Source organism: Eleginops maclovinus, chromosome 3 (assembly GCF_036324505.1).
Source record: "Eleginops maclovinus isolate JMC-PN-2008 ecotype Puerto Natales chromosome 3, JC_Emac_rtc_rv5, whole genome shotgun sequence".
Classification (NCBI taxonomy): domain Eukaryota; kingdom Metazoa; phylum Chordata; class Actinopteri; order Perciformes; family Eleginopidae; genus Eleginops; species Eleginops maclovinus.
In genome coordinates this window covers 13,453,911-13,472,472 of record NC_086351.1, presented here as the reverse complement: position 1 = coordinate 13,472,472, position 18,562 = coordinate 13,453,911, and the positions used below count along the sequence as shown (strand labels likewise).

At 43.5% G+C, this 18,562-nt stretch overlaps 1 protein-coding gene across 1 annotated transcript; it reads left to right on the top strand.

Moving 5' to 3' along the window:
- Nucleotides 1-7,056: 7,056 nt before the first annotated feature.
- LOC134861700 (IgGFc-binding protein-like) lies at nt 7,057-17,177 on the top strand. The gene is made up of 17 exons (XM_063879110.1): nt 7,057-7,180; nt 7,283-7,866; nt 8,016-8,583; nt 8,996-9,564; nt 9,663-10,224; nt 10,313-10,512; nt 10,626-10,653; nt 10,868-11,129; nt 11,498-11,823; nt 11,914-12,506; nt 12,591-13,158; nt 14,031-14,581; nt 14,659-15,205; nt 15,290-15,489; nt 15,572-15,949; nt 16,023-16,294; nt 16,371-17,177. Exons 1-17 carry the CDS (start codon nt 7,057-7,059, stop codon nt 16,384-16,386), a joined length of 6,348 nt encoding a protein of 2,115 aa, XP_063735180.1. The 3' UTR covers nt 16,387-17,177.
- The last annotated feature ends 1,385 nt before the right edge of the window (nt 17,178-18,562 follow it).

Below are 18,562 nucleotides of genomic sequence, written 5' to 3'. Positions count from 1 at the left end.
AACTATCACAGCCAGTGGTTTTCACACCCCGGTCAGTGTAAAGGTTCTGGAAAGCAGCTTTGTGCAACACCTCTTCCTCTCTGCTCACCAGTCAAAGACTATTCACATGCCATTATCTGTGGGAATGACCAGTGATCGCTCCTCATCCCTCCTCAGTGTGAAGTCTATGTGGCCTGTGACAGTCATCATTTCACTGTGTACCCGGACCGGCTGTGACCACAGCCTCCTTCATGATGTGTCCTCCTGGGGTACCCAGTATTATCCCATTACTCCTAACTTCCCTAACCAGACTACTGTCAGCCAGATGGGAATCACCAGCTCAGACCGGGCGACATCCGTCGATATCTTTCTCTCAGGGGAAGTGCTTTATGAAGGCAATATGTTCCACAGGGGTAGTGTCCTTAAATTGTATATAGGGGTGCTACAGAGTGTTTACCTCCAGAGCAACTCCAGCCTCTCTGGCTCAGAGTTAAACTCTCAAGAAGCTGTAGGTGTGGTGGTTGGTTTTACCTGTTCCAAACACACAACTGGTGATTGCTTTTCTGGATATGCTGAGCTGAAACCAGTTACCCACTGGGGTTTTGATTACATTATTCCTCCCATGGTAAACACAGGAATTAGTTCTAGTTTCCTCTTGGCAATGTCTACTATGAACTCTGACCTGGCCATCAATGCCAGCACCAAGCTAAACACAGTGTCTGTGGTTGGTGGCGTTATGAAGGTCATCCCAGTTGTGACCTTAAATAAAATCCACATTACTAGTGACAGTCCTCTACAACTACTTTTCTTTAGGCATGACATGGCGCAGCGGCCTTTAACTCTAACAGTACTGCCATCTGTTGATGATATCTGCCAGACTGTACCTGTGTTTGATTCAGCTGATATGGGTGGGCAGCAAGTTAACAGTACTGACACAGGAGATCTGAAGTCTGGTGTTAAATACTCCCAGAAGCCCACCTTTCGTGAGTTGCCTGATAATGCAGAGGCCAGTTCTCTTTACACAGACAAGGGTGTGGGATACTATCTGAGTACTGTAGACCGACATCTCTATTCTGCAGTGTGTGAGAAAAGTACGTATAGAGGATTTTGAATAATGTAAATGTGAACATGTAAATATGTACTAACTTTTTTTGCATTTATTTTTTTTATAGCTGCAGCATCTTGTGAAGAGTTGCACTGTGGTTTCAAACAGAAGTGCTCTATCAAAGAAGGAAAACCACTCTGCTCTTTAAAAACTAAAATATGCTCTGCATGGGGTGACTCTTATTACCGCACGTTTGATGGAAGAGATTTTGTCCTACAGGGAAATTGCAACTACACTTTAGTTCGGACCACCTGTCCAGGCCTAAATGCTTCTGTTCCACTAAAGATTAATTTGGCCCGAGCATATTTGAACAGTGCCACTGTCCCCACCATCCACACAGTGCAGATAAGCATCCAGGGCTTTAATATCTCCATAGTTAAAGAAGACAAAAATCATGTTATGGTGAGTGTACTTGACTTACTTTAAATAATAAAAACAACTTTTTGTAGCTGTTAAGTGTTCACTTACTTTGTCTGTTTTTGTATTTGAAATTGTAGGTTAACGGACAGAGGTGGAACTTGCCCCTCACTTTGGGAAATGGGTCCCTGAACTTTTATCACAGTGGCTCCAGCATTGTTTTAGACACTGCTTTCGACTTGGCTCTGCGGTATGACTGGAAGCAGCATCTCCAAGTTGAAGTTGGCCCAGCGCTGTATGGAGTCCTGTGCGGTTTGTGTGGAAATGCCAATCACAGCTCTTTAGATGGTGTCATTGCTTCTAATGGCAGTATTAAGACCCAGACTGCAGATTTTACCCTCCCATGGCGGGTGAACAGCGGTGCCGGTTCCTGCATTGAAGATTGTGTTGGTTCCTCATGTCCAGTATGTAGTAGAAGCCAATCAAAAACATTTCCTGACATCCTTAACAGTAATTCCCTTCATTTTGGATGCTCCCTACTGAAGCGGAGCGGTGGACCGTTTGCTGATTGCCACTCATTTATTGATCCTGAGCCATTTGTTCGTAGTTGTGTTAACAACTTGTGTATCAAGGAAGCTGCGTCTTCAATGTGTGAGATCCTGACAGACTATGCCAACATTTGCCAGAGGATAACGGCCAGAGTCCGAAACTGGAGAACCATCGCCAAGTGCCGTTAGTTTTGACATCAATTTTGATTTGAGTGAGTACATGGTTTAACTGAAAAAAGCTAAGGGTGTTTTCCCCTCTTTTTTTTTTTTTTACAGCTATGGTATGTCCGATGAACAGCCACTATGAAATGTGTGGCTCTGCCTGCCCTGCTACCTGTGGAAACCCAGAAGTGCATAGTAATTGCACCCTCCCTTGTGTGGAATCGTGCCAATGCAATAGGAGGTATCTGCTGAGTGGTGGGAAGTGCGTACCATATAGCAAGTGTGGATGTCTTCACCAAGGTTCCTACTACTACCCCAAGGAGAACTTCTGGATCGGCAAACAATGCCAGGAGAAATGTGTCTGCCAGTCGAGCTCCAAGAGAGTCGTTTGTTCTCCGTCTCATTGCCAGGATGGAGAAGTGTGCAAAGTTGAGAATGGAGTCATGGGCTGTCAAACTAAGGGGCCTGGGGTGTGCATAGCCAAAGGAGACCCTCATTATACCACCTTTGATGGACGTAACTTTGATGTTTATGGAAACTGTACTTACATTCTCACTTCTCTCTGTCCGGCCTGGGGGGACTTGGAAGCCTTCAGCGTAGAGGTCCAGAACCAGATAAAAGATGCTACAAATGTATCCTTTCGGCATGTTAAAATGGTGGTCTCTGGTTATTCCATTGAGATGTCAAATGATCACAGTAACAGAGTTGAGGTAAGTTCATTTATGTATACAAAATTAGTTGTTTTGTATTATTATTATTGATGTTAATCCTTGTTTTGTTTTTTTAGGTAAATGGTCTCCTTCTGCGTCTCCCATCCGTATTAAGCCTTGGCAAAGTGAAGCTCTACATGACTGGACAGACAAGGTTTATAGAAACTGACTTTGGTGTTGTTGTAATGTACAGCTCTGATATTCTGACCGTCCAAATGCCCAGGAAATTCTCTGGTAATCTCTGCGGCCTGTGTGGGAACTTTAATTCTAATCCAGAAGACGATGTGATGCCTGACGACGAATCTGATATCTCTCAAGCCGTTGGACACTGGCGGACCAGCAGTGATCATGACTGTGTGGATGTGCCTATGAACACCTCGGGTTGCAATTCACATGAAATGGCCCTCTATGAGGGAAAAGATTTCTGTGCAAGGTTACTGGATAAAGAGGGATCATTCAATAGCTGCCACAAAATGGTTGCTCCAGAAGATTTCTACAACAACTGCATTCATGATCTCTGTTATAGTAAACAGACTTCCCTGTGTCTGATTCTGTCCAGCTATGTTGCTGTGTGTCAAGAAATGGGAGCAAAAGTGGATGAATGGAGGACTTCCAAATTTTGTAGTAAGCAACCATGATTTTATAATACACTTTGAATTATTATTTTGACTTTTTTTTTTTTTCACTCTTACTCTCCCTCCTTAGGTCTCTCCTGTCCACGTAACAGTGACTACAGCCTTTGTGCCAGTCACATTTCTGACTGTGTAGAAAACCCAAGTCGTCTAGCGGTGAAATGCAAAGAGGGTTGTTTATGCGAGCCTGGGTATTTCCACAGTGGTGTGAAATGTGTACCACACTCCGAGTGTGGCTGTATTCACAATGATGTTTACTATGAAATCCATGAGAACTTCTACCCGGATGATCACTGTCAGCTGCACTGTATCTGCGTGGGCCACAACAGAGTGGAATGTACCAACCACACATGTCCAAATGAAACAAAATGTGGCATCCAAGATGGCCACAGGGCATGTCATGCATTGCAGCCCTTTAAATGTGCAGTCATGGGTGGCAGACACTTCAGAAGCTATGATGGACAAAGCTTTGACTTTAATATTGGAAGCTGCCGTTATATTCTATCCCAGGTTTGTGAAGAGGAAGAGTCTGACCCCACAGTCATTATCCAGCGTGAACAGCTGCACCTCAGGGTCCATGGGGTGAACATGTCTTTGGAAATGGCGCAGTTGGGAAAAGTAAAGGTAAGCAGCTGCAAACATAAATAAACTGTTTAATTTGCATGGATTGTAACGCTGAGATTTACATTTTTCAGATTGATGGTGTTTTGAGAAGTCTTCCTGTCCATCTGGATCACATGGCAATACTGCGCTCTGGCTTAATCACTCGTGTTGTTGTAGATACAGGAGTTGTTGTTACTTACGGTGCACCAGATCTGATACAAATTGTGATTCCAGCCACCAGTAAGCAAACGTGTGGCTTGTGTGGAAACATGAGTGCTGTTGTCACAAATGAGAAACAGAGCCCCAATGGCAGCTTTGCAAATGATGTTTCCATCTTTGCATCTTCCTGGTCACTTTCCTCACCTGGAACAAACTGCTCTAAAGAATGTGATCTTTGTTCAGTGTGCAACTCTACCATGGCAGCTGAATATGCATCTGATAACTTCTGTGGCATGCTGCGTGCTTCTGCAGCAGCATTTAGTGAATGTCACTCTACTGTGGACCCAGAGCCCTTCTTTCAAAACTGTGTGAATGACTTGTGTATGTCTAATGGGAAAGAAGAATTGTTTTGCAGTAGTTTGAGAGGGTACGCTTTTGCATGCCAAGAGGCAGGAGCTGAGACCAAACCATGGAGGGGCGCGAAGTGCTGTGAGTATTATTAATCGAGACTCTGATGCGTGCACATGTGTTGTTTCATCAGTCTGTTAACGTATGCCAGTGCATGTAAATCATGTAGGTCTGCACACATGCTTCTCTTGTACCTTTTTAAACTCTGGCATCTCTACATAGTGAGGTTGCCAGATTAATGTAAGGCTAGCTGGACTCTGTACTACATAGAAACTTTTTTATTTTTTTTCTTCACAGCACTCTCATGCCCTGGAAACTCGCACTATAATATATGTGCCAGTGCGTGCCCAGAGTCCTGTGGTATTCTATCTGATATCCACTGCCGATGGGCCTGTTCTGAGGCATGCCAATGTGATTTTGGATACATGCAGAGTGGAAATGGCTGTGTCAAAGCTGACAAATGTGGTTGCTTTTACCTTGGGCACTACTATAAGGTGAGTAGCTACACATTAAGCTTACAACAACGGGCATGTACATTTTTCCTTTACCCAAGCAATAATTTTATTCAAACTACATTTAAAATGAGAATTGACGGACAGATTTGTTTGACTTCTAATAAACCTATTGGTTTACTTGGGCGTGTTTTTGCAAAATTAAATGTGACCCTTCTGCAGGTGCAGTTATGAACATATTTCCAGTTAAGCTCATGAAGTGGCATGCCCTAGTATTTCAATGCAATGTTAACATGATTCATTATGTCTCCCTGTGCTCTTGGCATGACTAATCACAAAGTCCTAGACCTTTTGTGTTTTCCTGGGTTGTTTGTGTGCTGTGTTTTTAGAGTGCAGTTGATTCAACAACACCAGTGACTCACTTTTCTCTGTAGATTGGGGAGATGTCATGGGGTGAGGGATGCTCCGAGAAGTGTAACTGCTCTGCTACTGCAGACATGCGCTGCGAGCCGGCTTCATGCCCCAAGGGAGAGCGCTGCACCCTTCTTAATACCTGGGGCTGTGCAAAGAAAGGTATGCCCGGCAGGTTCTGCTGGGGTCGGTGACATTTCCTCACAGGCTAACTGTTGTTGTTGTTCTCAGCTTTACATAGTGAAACTCATTGGTCTGGCAATATCCCATTTTATGTCTTGTTTCTGCATGTTCTATCAAATTACTTAAAGTAGGTTAAACTTGCCTAACTCTTTTCATAGTCTATTAAGTACTTCACTCTCCTTTTGACAGTGATTACAAAGCATGCCAATCGTAAATAATATTGCATCCTTGTTTCACTTGTCCTACTCACAAGCCTATGATACACAATCAAAATGTGATGTATTGGAAATGATTTGATGCAGTTTTGTATTTATTTCTTTTTTTACCTGGAACATTTGCATTTAATTTAAAACTCGGATATCCCATTTTTGCATGTGGCTTTGACCTAAACCCCCCCCCCCCCCCTTACTGTTTCAGATAACAATACCAAAATCTGTGAAGATGGAGAAACTTGCAGTAGCAAACCTCTGCAAACCCAGTGTTGGGTACTTGGAGGCGCACACTTCTACACTTTTGATGGAAAGGTGTTTGAATTCCTAGGAAACTGTACCTACACTCTGGTCCATGTATTGAACGTCACAAGTGAGAATACAGCGTTTTGGGTTGGGGTAGAGAAAGACAGGACCCCAAACGAGGCTTCCTCTCTCAAAGCTATTCATGTCAAGGTGGCTGGTGACAATGTTACGATCTACAGAGGGGGAAAAGGCCATGCTTGGGTAAGTTTAAATTAGGAAACGCAAACAGTCACAGCAACATTTTGGCCTTGCTATCAGTTTGTGATTGAAAAGAATTATAATATGATGTTGTTTCTTCTGTATGTCCTTTGATGTATAGTTCAAGCGTTTACAATCGCATGAGATCAATTCTTTATCTACAAATGTTTGTGCCCCTCAGATTAATGGTGAGAAAAGGCGACTACCTGTGACTCTACAGTTTGGACGTGTGAAGATTTATCTGAGTGGCATGTTTGTTGTTGTAGATACTAGTCTGGGCATCCAGATTAAGTATGACTGCTCTCATGTTGCCACTATCCTACTCTCTCATACAATGGAAGTCTATGGTATGTGTGGAAATAATAATGGCATCGAGGAAGATGACCTCAGAACGCCACAGGGTGAGACTATTGATGCTACCACCTTTGGCTGGAGCTGGAGAGCTCCTGATCAGGAAACACAGTGCACAGCAGATTGTGGAAATGCATGCCCACGCTGCTCTGCTGAGCAGATTCTGGAGAAAAATGTAGCCACTCGATGGATATCTACACATGAATATATTTGGTTGCCACAAAATCCATTCTACCAGTGCCGGGAAGTTGTAAACTACACTAAAATCTCTGCAGCTGTGAGCATGTTTGACTTGTGCTCTAGTAATGATACACAGAAGACTCTCTGCCCCATCTTGGAAGCTTATGCTGCTGCATGTCAAAATGCCGGGATCAAGATAGGAGACTGGAGGAATGTCACCTTCTGCCGTAAGCACATTTTTCTTACTATGAAGCAATAATTTTATAGTAGTCTCAAAACTACACGAGTAATTTTCCCACATTTTGATAATTCTCCTTGTTTTCTATCAGCCATTTCCTGCCCACGGAATAGCAATTATACTTCCTGTGGCTCAGCCTGCCCTGCCACCTGTGAGGATCCATTCAGTTCAAGACCCTGTGCCCTAGCTTGTGTGGAGACCTGCCAGTGTGATCCGGAGTTTGTCCTGGATGCTGACAGCTGTGTGCCCTTGTCCCAGTGTGGCTGCCCTCACAACGGCTCTCATTACTACAGCAACCAGACCTTCTGGGCTGATGAGGGATGCACTGAACTGTGTGTTTGTGACCCCAAAACGCACCAGACACGCTGCCATTTGGGTTCTTGTCTCCTCAATGAATACTGTAGTCTTCAACATGGAGTCAGAAGCTGCGTGCCTCACCCCCTCCAGACATGCATGTACTCTGCTCATCACATCGTCACCTTTGACCAGCATAACTTTGAATTGCATGGCACTTGTCGGTACCAGTTACTGGGCATGTGTGCACAAAAACAAGGCCTCAGTGCCATTCAGATTCACATACAGACAGATGGACACTTAGAGTCAGCTCTTCATCTCCTGCTCAATGTGAGTGGTGTGCTTATGGAGCTGAACAGCAAAAACCCCAAGAGCATAAAGGTGAGTTATAATCATTTTATCTTTATCATGTCAGTCTTGTTTTGGCTCTAATAATTCAAAAACAAATAATGAAACAATTTACAAAGATTACTTGTGAAAATGTGCTGCCCAGTCCTGACTTTCTAATGCAATGTTGGCCCCCCCTACAGGTTGATGGTGTCAAGAGGAACATGCCCTATCGCTTCAGCCCCACTGCAATGGCCTTCTCTTTAGGGCTGCACACGTACATCTACACACAAATGGGCTTTGAATTGAGTCTCAGCATAGAAGGCATCGTTAGCATTAGTCTCTCTAGTAAATATGCTAATGTAACTTGCGGCCTGTGTGGAAACTTTAACTCTGATCCTACTGATGACCTCACAGTAAATGACACTCGGGAGCATCTCATTCCTGAGCACTTCGGAAAAGCTTGGAGAAGTGGGCAGAATCCTGGGTGTGTGGAGGGCTGTCCAGGAGGAAGTTGTCCAAAATGTTCATCAGAGCGTCTGGCTCGCTTCTCTGACCCTGAGTCTTGTGGGAAGATTCTGGAAGTTAATGGACCATTCAGACAGTGTCATGGCAAAGTGGACCCCTCCAGCTTCTACAAGCGCTGTGTCAGTGACCTGTGTCTTCACGGAGGTCTCCAGCCTGCACTGTGTCACTCCCTAGCTGAGTATGCTGCTGTCTGTCTTTCCCACAATGCTACAGTTTCTGCCTGGAGGAGTCCTGGATTCTGCTGTGAGTATCATTGTGCTCCCAGCGCTGATGTGCAAGTGAATTGAATTAATATACTCTGCAATTGTGTGAGCTGTCAGTGTTCAGCATCATTGCACAACAAATGAAATATGGAGTTTGCATTCGCACAACAACTTTAATGTTTACATTATTGTTTTATCCAGCAGCATAAGAGCGTAAAGATTATTTTCATAAAAATCCGATGTATGCCTGTAGCTGATGACATTTGCTAGCTTGTTTAGTTTTTGTTTTGTTGGTACAAAGTATTAGTGTTTTGTGACTCATACTGGCATGGAGGCCACAACCTTCCCAGTACTACTGGACCACTAGATGGTACTAATGCATCATTGGTCAACCCTAACCTTTACACCATTTTCCTGTCCTGGGTGACTGATGTATTTCTGTATCTCTACAGACCCATCGTGCACCACTAGAACCAGCTACAACATAAGTTCTGCCTCTGTTCACCTCTGCCTCGGCTGGCAGAATAAAACAGTCGAGCTGCCTCTAAACATGGCGGAGAACTGCCTGTGTGAGGCAGGTTTGGTTCACAGTGGCAGCCTGTGTGTCACTCCACAAAACTGTGGCTGCTTTCACCATGGAGAATACCTCACCGCAGGACAGGAGTGGTCTACATGCAAGCAGAGCTGTTTATGTCACCCCGGGGGACACATGACATGTCGTAATGTCTCCTGTGGAGAGGATGAGGAGTGTAAGCTTATTAGGGGTGTTCAAGGTTGCCACCCAAAACCCAAAGTAGCACACTGCTCTGTTGAGGGATCCCAATACACCACGTTTGATGGACAGGCATTTGAATTTCACGGTTCATGTTACTACACCCTTGTGCAGACATGCCTCAATAAACTGGATGTAGAGCCTATTTTGATAGCTGCAATGGGTAACTATAGTGAGGGAAGGCAGATCTACTTGCAGGTCAATAAAATGCAACTAAGAACGTCAAAGGCTTTTCCTGGAAAAGTTGAGGTAATAATTTCACAGCTTTGTTTTTGTCTTTGACAAAATACAAACTACTTTAAGATGTGTTTTTAAAAACATTTTTACATTTGAATTATTTCACCCAGGTAAATGGAGTTTACGAAGACCTGCCGTTCTCCCAGAACAACATCACTGTACATCAGAGAAATGGCGGGATAACCATTAAGACCCCACAGTCCGTTGAGCTTATGTCAAACCTACAAAACGACGTTCTGGTCAAGATGCCTGACATTTATTACCAGACCACCTGTGGCCTTTGTGGAAACTACAACAATGATCCCTCGGATGATCTGCAGCTACCCAATGGCACAGTGACCTCTGACCCTGACATCGTTGGGCTGTCATGGAAGTTGTTTAATGCTGAGCTACCCTGCAGTGAAGAATGTGGAAGTCCCTGTGAATGCTGCCACTCCCCTAGGCCCGAGTACACCTCTGACCTGAACTGCGGGTTTCTCACCAATCTAAGGGGACCATTCGCCGCATGTCACCATTTAGTGTCCCCACTGAAATACCACTCCCTGTGTTTGAAAAACGTATGTATTGCAGAAGGGCGACGCCGGGCCCTGTGTGATGCACTGCGGGCCTATGAGGCAGCATGCAAGGAAGCAGGAGGGAGGGTTGACCTCTGGATGAACATGACAAACTGTGGTAAGTATTGGGTCACTGTTGAATGAATAAAACCTCACATGATTAAATGGAGGAAAATATTGTGCTGATTAAGTATTTTATTTTACAGCTTCTCAATGTCCTCAATTCAGCCACTACAGCAACGCTACCAATATATGCTCCTCACTGTGTCCTGAGATCAGCCAGGCAGTGCTGTGCCCCAGAGACTGTGAGGAGGGTTGCCAGTGTGATACTGGACACCTTTATGATGGCCACGCCTGTGTGCCAGAGGAGAAATGTGGCTGCCTACAGGATGGGAGTTGGTTTAAGGTCAGAGCTAAACCATTTTCTTTTTAATTAGACTATTTCTGTTTTAAATATTTTAATCTTAAGACACTCCAAATTAGCTTTATTAACTTTTTTCATGTGATTTCCATTTTCAGTTCTCTGAGAGCAAACAGCTACAAAACTGTACTGTTAAATGCACCTGCGGGCCTCCTCTTGTCTGCGAGCAATACTCGTGTCCTACACTGCACAGTTGTCAAGTTTCAGATGGAATTATGGGTTGTCAAAAAAATTGTGAGAATTTAAATTTACGAACCATACTGTACATTGGATTCAGATTTGCTTGTTGACGCATTTATTAATTTTCACACTGTTAAAACTTCATTTTTTCTTTTTGCAGGGCAAAACCAAGATCCGTGTGAAGGACTATGTGATAAAACTGAAAAATGTTACCTGAGCAATGGCGTGCCGGTCTGTGAGAGTCGTCCGGGTCTGTGCTGGGCCTGGGGAGGCAAGCACTACCAAACCTTTGATGGGCTAACCTATGACTTTGAGGGTACCTGTACCTATCTGCTTGCAGGCAGCCAAGGAGCAACATGCGACCTGACGCCCTTTAGTGTCTCCAAGAAAGACTCTAGTGGCATCATTGTACATGCTTATGGGTTCATCATCAAGCTTGGCAGTGAAACGGCCAACATACATGCAAGTACATCTTAGTTATACATTGAAGGACAGCTGCTCAAGTTTTAGTTTTAACACTTGTACGTCTCCCGTTTTTATTTACAGGTTAATGGTCAAGTGGCTTATCTTCCTGTTAATCTATTGGGAAGTAAGATTCAAGTCTCCCACTGGGAAGGCAAAGCCCTACTGACAACTGACTTTGGTTTGCATGTAGTCTTTCACGGAAACTCTATTATTCTTGTTAAACTGGGACCTGACTACAAGGGCAAAGTGTATGGGCTATGTGGCAATTTCAACGGCAAGCCTCAAGATGAATATCGTGTGGCCATACGTGATTCCTTCCCATTAGGACTAGTGTGGAGTTTGCACAGGCTTATCAGCTCTTTGATGGGGACCAAAAGTGTTGTACCGGCTGCAACCAGAAAGTGGATCATGAGAAGTTGCTTGCAGATTCGGTTTCTGCCAATGTCTGGAGGCCGTGTGAAGTGCTCAAAGATCAGAATGGTCCATTTGCCCACTGTCACAGTCGAGTCAATCCAAATTCCTTCTACAAAAGTTGTGTAGATGACCACAGGCACAACGGGCTGTCAGAAGTTTCTCTTGAGCAGGCAATGTATTCGTATTCCTTAGTCTGTGAAGCAACCAGGGAGGACTACAACGATGGCGTCACAGTTGGTAAGAAGTCGTTCTTAGAGTAATATAATAACATTACATTCTGAATATTGTGATTTAATCTTTGAATAACTCTTCAATAAATTATTTCAGATGTGCAGTGTCCACCAAACAGCCACTACAAGACCTGTGGCTCGGCCTGCCCTCCATCCTGTGAATTTAATGCCACTGTCTGTATCAAGGCCTGCCTTCAGGGCTGCTTCTGTAACCCTGGTTTCATTAGAAGTCAAATTGGCTGTGTGCGCCCACATCAGTGTGGCTGCACAGACTCCAGAGGCAAATACCACAACCTTAAGTCAACGTTTTGGTCACCGGAAGACTGTGGTCAAATCTGCATATGTGGACCGGCTAATGGAGAGATCCACTGTCGCCCAGCCCAGTGCCCCAGAGGAATGGTCTGCAAGAAACTACAGCACAAGAGGCTGTGTCAACCCGAAACCCCCCAGAACTGTACCGTTGTTACTGGGCTGCATTTTACAACATTTGATGGACGTCATTTTGACTTTAGAGACAGCTGTGCATATTCTTTGGTTCAGACCAAAGCCAACCTAACTGGACTAACACCATTCACTATCACTATCTCTGATGCAAGTTGCCACAAAAGACTTTTTCATAGCCTTGATTTAACTCTCTCAATTTATGGTCTGGAGTTGGTGGTGAGAAAAGTTGACCCACAAAAGGTTATGGTGAGTGCTTTACAATGCCTTATCAATATCATCTTCAGAATGAAACACTGGTTCTAATTTGTTCTAATTCTTTTTCATTCTCAGGTTGATGGACAGTATCAGGCCTTGCCATACTCTCACCTCACAGGCCATGTAAATGCTTACCGCACCCCTTCGTCTATCATTATTCACACTGATGTTGGATTGCAGCTGATTGTCTACAATACTGGCATACTAAGGGTTAACCTCCCCAGCAGTTATGGCTCTTCTGTCTCTGGTCTTTGTGGTAATGCCAACACTGATCCTCATGATGACCTAATGATGTCCAATGAAGAGATTGCACAAAATCGCCTAGAGTTTGCCCACAGCTGGAGGTCTCCTGGATCAGAGGCCTGCAAGTCCAACTGCTCCTCCAGACTGAAGCATTGTCCTGCTGAGGCACAGAAGCTTTTTGAAGGAAGCGATTTTTGTGGGGTGTTGTTAAATGAGCTAGGGCCATTTGGAGACTGTTCTTTAGTATTAAGTCCAAAGCTTTACTTCCACAACTGTGTAACAGATTCCTGCTCTTTTGATGGACACTACTCTGCACTCTGCAAATCCATTGCATCTTATGCTACTGCCTGTCAAGTAGCGCAGCTGCCAGTCAGACAGTGGAGGAGTGACACTTTCTGTAGTGAGTATATCATTCATTCATTTACTTGTGATTGGATTTTATTTTACCTAACTATCTGCTGATTATGGTGTCCTGGCTCTGAGACTTTTAGCAATTGATACTTCTATATCTGAGTCAAAGATATAAACCTAGCAAGTACTTGGAGGCTTATTTGTTGACCTTCAGACTTTTACAAATGTTTTCCACTTGGCAGCATTCAAGTTTAAGAGTGGAAATGGCTGAAGAGTTGAATATAAACAAGTGCACGCACACGCAAACTGACTGAACATGTATACTGTACAGCTCATTTAGGTCACTGTAGTTGAAACATGAATGATTATAGATAGAAGATGGAATCGGAGGATGAAACCCTCTTTATTAGTCACATGCATGCACACACAGTGAAATTAGTCCTCTGCATTTAACCCATCCTAGTACTAGGAGCAGTGGGCAGCTATCGTGCAGCGCCCGGGGAGTAATGGGGAGGGGGGGGATTGGAGGTGTCCGGTGCCTTGCTCAAGGGCCTCAAGGACACAGCAGGGCCTAGGAGGTGAACTGGGACCTCTCCAAGTAGCAGTCCACTTTCCATATTTCAAGTCTGTTCGGGGACTTGAACCGGCGACCCTACGATTCCCAGTCCAAGCCCCTACTGACTGAGCCACTGCTGGACGATGATTATGGCAGAAATGTAACAGATTTTTGACCCAACACATCACTATCTGTAAATGAAGGACACGTACCAATTATGTCAAGTGTGTTAACACTGCACTATTGTTAGTCATTGGGTTAAGTATTAATGAAGAGGTGGGGTAGGGATTTTGTATGGGCTAATGTTAAAAAAATCATGGGATTCTGTTAAGTTGAAGTAAGATGTATTTACCCTCTCTTCCCAGGTATGTCATGCCCCAAGAATAACCACTATGAGCTGTGTGGACCTCGGTGTCCTGTTGTGTGCCTTGGACTGTCCTCCCCAGCAAACTGCAGCGGCGGTTGTGAGGAAGGCTGCCAGTGTGACCCGGGCTACGTCCTGAGTGACGGCCAGTGTGTGCCGGTTTCTGACTGTGGCTGTGTGCATGAGGGACAGTATCACACTACTGGCCACTTTATTTCTGAGAAAAGCTGCCAAAAATGTGACTGCCAAAGAGGTGTGGTGACCTGTAGCCCCATGGAAAGCTGTTCATTAAAGCATGGCCTTGCTTTGAAGTATGGGGTGTGCCAAGTGTTTGCTGGCTTTGGCTACATCACTTTTGATGGTGTTATTCTGCCTCACCACGGAGCTTGCACATATGTCGTATCTGCCCTCTCCTCTAAAGCCTTGCAGGACTATTCTCTGCTTCTTAGCTTTACTAAGGATAAAAATGGCATTTTCACTATCAGCAAAGTAGTATTTAATTTGCATTCAATGGAAGTATCTATTGACCCTGATACTCTTTGGAAAATAAAAGTAAGTTCTGTAAACTATACATTTGTTTAAGTTTAAAATAAAATCTCTGCAGCCTCAACTGGTGTCTGTGCTTTCAGGTAAACGGAGAGGAATGCAGAGTGCCTTTTGACATTGGAGAACTTGAAGCCTACCAAGATGGCAACAGACTGATTATCATCACTCCGTCCGGGTTGGGGATTGACTTGTCATCTACCCAATACCTAATGTTAACTGTACCTCAAGTAAATGACGCCACATCTTCAGGCCTCTGTGGGAACTTCAATGGAGACAAGTATGATGACTTGAAGCTGAGAAATGGCAGTTTTGCTGAGAGCTTCGCAGAGCTCCTGCACAGCTGGGCAGCTCCTGGGCAGCTTTGCACAGACACTTGTGGCAGAGAGTGCGATGACTGCAGGCTTTCCCCACAGGCCGGCATGGTCTGCGATATCCTGTTGCTCAATACAACTGAATTCCACCAGTGCCGGGACGGTGATGTGGAGCGTGACAGTTACACACTTATGTGCATCAGGGCAGTTTGCGCTGGAGCAGGGCACATGGCCGCATGTCTAGCACTAGAAGCATATTCTGCAGCCTGCCAGGCTAACGGAATAGCAGTAGGATCGTGGAGAGTGAACACTCCTTGCGGTAATTAAATACTTTTTGATGGCATTAATAAGAGTAAGTGATCCACTCTAAATGCTTTGTATTTATTTATTTATTTTTGATTAGCTCTCCAGTGTCCTGACCGCAGCAGCTCAAAGGAGTGTGTTGACTCCAGCTCCAACTCATGCCCTGCTGTGCTGCAGCCTGGTTCTTCAGCAGCGGGCTGTTCAGAAGGCTGTGAATGCAACAATGGAAATCTCTTTGATGGGAAGGAGTGTGTGCCTTACAGCCAGTGTGGATGTGTTCATCATGATGTATATATCAAGGTAATTATATAAACTTATAATGCACAGTAATCTGTTTTTATGGAGTATTTCAGCAACTGCAGGTTTTGTTTTCTCCTCTTAGATGGATGAGCAATTGTACAATGAGGACTGCACCCAGAGATGCTGGTGCCACCCTTTGGGAGGAGTAATATGTGATGAGGCAGGCTGCAGTGTAGGGCAGCAATGTGCTTTGAGGAACGGTACCTGGGGCTGTAATGACAGATCTGAAGTTTGTGAGCTCAGGGGCAGCCTCCAAGTCTCCACACTCGGTGGGCAGCAGCTGAGCTTGGACCCTCTGTCATCTTACAGTCTGATGTCTCTCTGTGACAAAGCCAGTGTGCACTGGTTCAGCCTGATCTCTTACCATGGGCCTTGTGATGGCAGCTCCTCCAGACTTGTCACTGTGTTTCAATTCTTCCTGCATGGAACATCATTTACCATACAGGAAGGCATAGTGAAGGTAAGCTCCATTAAGCACTTTCAGGTTTATTATTTTTAAAATGTCTGTCCTAACTCACTGTTGCGCCCCACAGGTGAATGGACGTTTCGTGAGCCTCCCTCACACCTTGCCATCAGGGGTGTCCCTGTCATCTGGAGTGAACCAGGACAAGTCGGAGGTTATAGTGATCCTAAGAAAAGATGCTGGGATGGAGTCCGAGCTTGAGATAGAGATTGGTGTTACCATGGTGACAGTCAAGGTCCCTCTCTGGTACTCGGGCAAATTGTGTGGTCTCTGTGGAAGCCTTAATGAACTCCACTCCCACAATTCTGTCAGGTCATGGGTTCTAGCAGACTTTCCTGGCTGGTAAGTGATGATCTCCACACAATGTTGTGTATTATTAGGTTTAAAACGCTAATAATTGTTGTTTCTCTTTTGACAGTGGCTTCACTGGATGATGACGGACAGCTGTAATGTCCTGAGCTGTATTTTGTTGAATGTGTTTAATAAAAAAAAAAAAAGACAAACTGCTATGAAGTGTGTCATTTAAACTTTGAAGGAAGACATGCCCTTCTCATATGTTTGTACGCGATATTGGCACAACCCTTATCTGAAAGGCCCATGCACCATTTTTAAATAAGGTCATCTCTGGCCAACGTCGATTAGCTTCCACTAATACAAAAAAAGCAATGAAGGCACACCTTTTTATCTAAATCCCTAGTATGTACAGTTACTAAGCCAGGCTTACTGTTGCCCTACCAAAGGGCTTCTGATAAAATGAGCACTCATTAAATATTTGAGGTTACTTTTAAATGTAATCTAAAGCAAACTTTTTTTGAGAATCAAATTATATTTACTTTCTCTCAATCACTAATGATTGCAGAACCCTTTTCTATGTACTGTTGTTCTTGGGTGACACTAAACCAACAGAAACCACCCATTAGGCTCAACTACTGCCACTCTGCAAAATATCAGTTTATTTAGATTTGGTCGATCAGTTCCATGGGATTATGCAGCCATTTTTCAGGCATTACAAGGGACGTGTCTTTGTTTACAAGCCTGAACTGGCTTAACGACACAATATAAACACTGGCAGAAACTGTGCTGTGCATTGTGAAGGCCTTTATAAGCTATCAATGTGATGCACAATAGCTGATAACACATGACATACACACTTTGGTACTTGGGTTGCAGAAGAGCATTAAAAGAAAATGTATATGAAGCATTTTCTAAAGTGTAATTTACACCAAAGCTGATTATCTTTTTCCTTAATTGTGGATTTGTTAGAAACGTGTGTTTGGAAACACGTTTATTCTATGATGTGATACAGCAATATGATGCAAATGTATATATATATATATATATATATATATATATATATATATTATTTTTTATTCTTTATTCTTTAAAACCCAGCTCAAAACTAAACTGTCAAACTATACTGTTGGATGTTAGCTCGGGCTTATAACATTTTGCCTTGCCCACTTAAAAATGTATATTTGGTTACACCTGAAGATACAATACAGCTGAATGTGGGGAAATAATCAAGTTGACAAACATCTGCCTGGTGTTGCACATCATATGCAATTGGAATTTCCTGCAGGTTAAACAGATTAAATCAACTGCAATTAACTTTAATCATGGCATGATAAATTATTCAAATGCATTTACTTAAGGACGGAAAATACATCATAAAGGAGGTTGTCCTGGTTGATTATGTTCCCCATAATGAATATTTGGTATGTCTCATCCTTGTTTCTATAGATATGTATTTATATAAAGAAGTCATGCAGAGTTTCTTGTCAGATTCCTGAAAATAAATGACAAGTGCATGTCCGGTTGTAACAATAGAAAAAGATTAATGATTCGTCCCAAACATGAAGTTGGTATTAAACCTCACACCTATGTCAATATACAGCAGGACATGCAGGTTGGTGCCAAGTTCTGCCTTAATTTGTTTTAGAGGAAGGGTATTGTTTTTCCAACGGTTGGGCTTCAACATATTTGATTGGTTGGGTTTTTGTCTGACAGTTTATAAAAGGATGGAACTTAGTTATAAAGAACTAAATTCTCGTACATGCTGCAGCAGGTAAACATGGTTTAGAGGTTATCTGCATTGGCTTTTTGTTCAAATTAATGTATTATATTGAATACATTTTAAATGCTTTTGTGAGTATAACAGGAATTTCTGTCTTTCAGTCATGGGCACCCTGTTGCTGCTCTGTGCTTTGGGAGCTTTCCTCAGCTGTAAGTCGCTCTGATTTTTGTTTATTTGTTCTAACTGTTGTAGTACCAGCAATCTGATGTAGATGCGCATGTCTTTTTAGTCATGATTTTAATATTTGTAAGCTTAACAAACATAAAAGCGATGTACAAATTAAAACTCTTTAAAAATCGTTCTTTATTCAAATCAAAAATTCTGCACGTATTCAACTATGAAATCTGACTGAATGCCGTTTAGCTAAATTAATCAATCACAGCAGCATTATTCAAACCTCTGTGCTGAATTCCCCAGCAGGAGGTTGTAGCCAAGTGATCGCTCAATTTGAAGCAATTCCAGGTTGTCAACCCCATCAGTTGAGAGCATTGTTGTGCAGCCATACCAGGTGCTTGTGTGAATGAAGCAGAATGTTA

What these genes read in the sequence shown, in the direction of transcription:
- LOC134861700 (XM_063879110.1), top strand. Translation starts at nt 7,057, where the DNA reads ATGTTTGACTTGTGCTCTAGTAATGATACACAGAAGACTCTCTGCCCC. An exon ending in AGGATGGGAGTTGGTTTAAG is followed by an intron (nt 10,513 to 10,625) that starts GTCAGAGCTAAA and finishes TTCCATTTTCAG; the next exon opens with TTCTCTGAGAGCAAACAGCT. An exon ending in ATCATTGTACATGCTTATGG is followed by an intron (nt 11,130 to 11,497) that starts GTTCATCATCAA and finishes CCTTCCCATTAG; the next exon opens with GACTAGTGTGGAGTTTGCAC.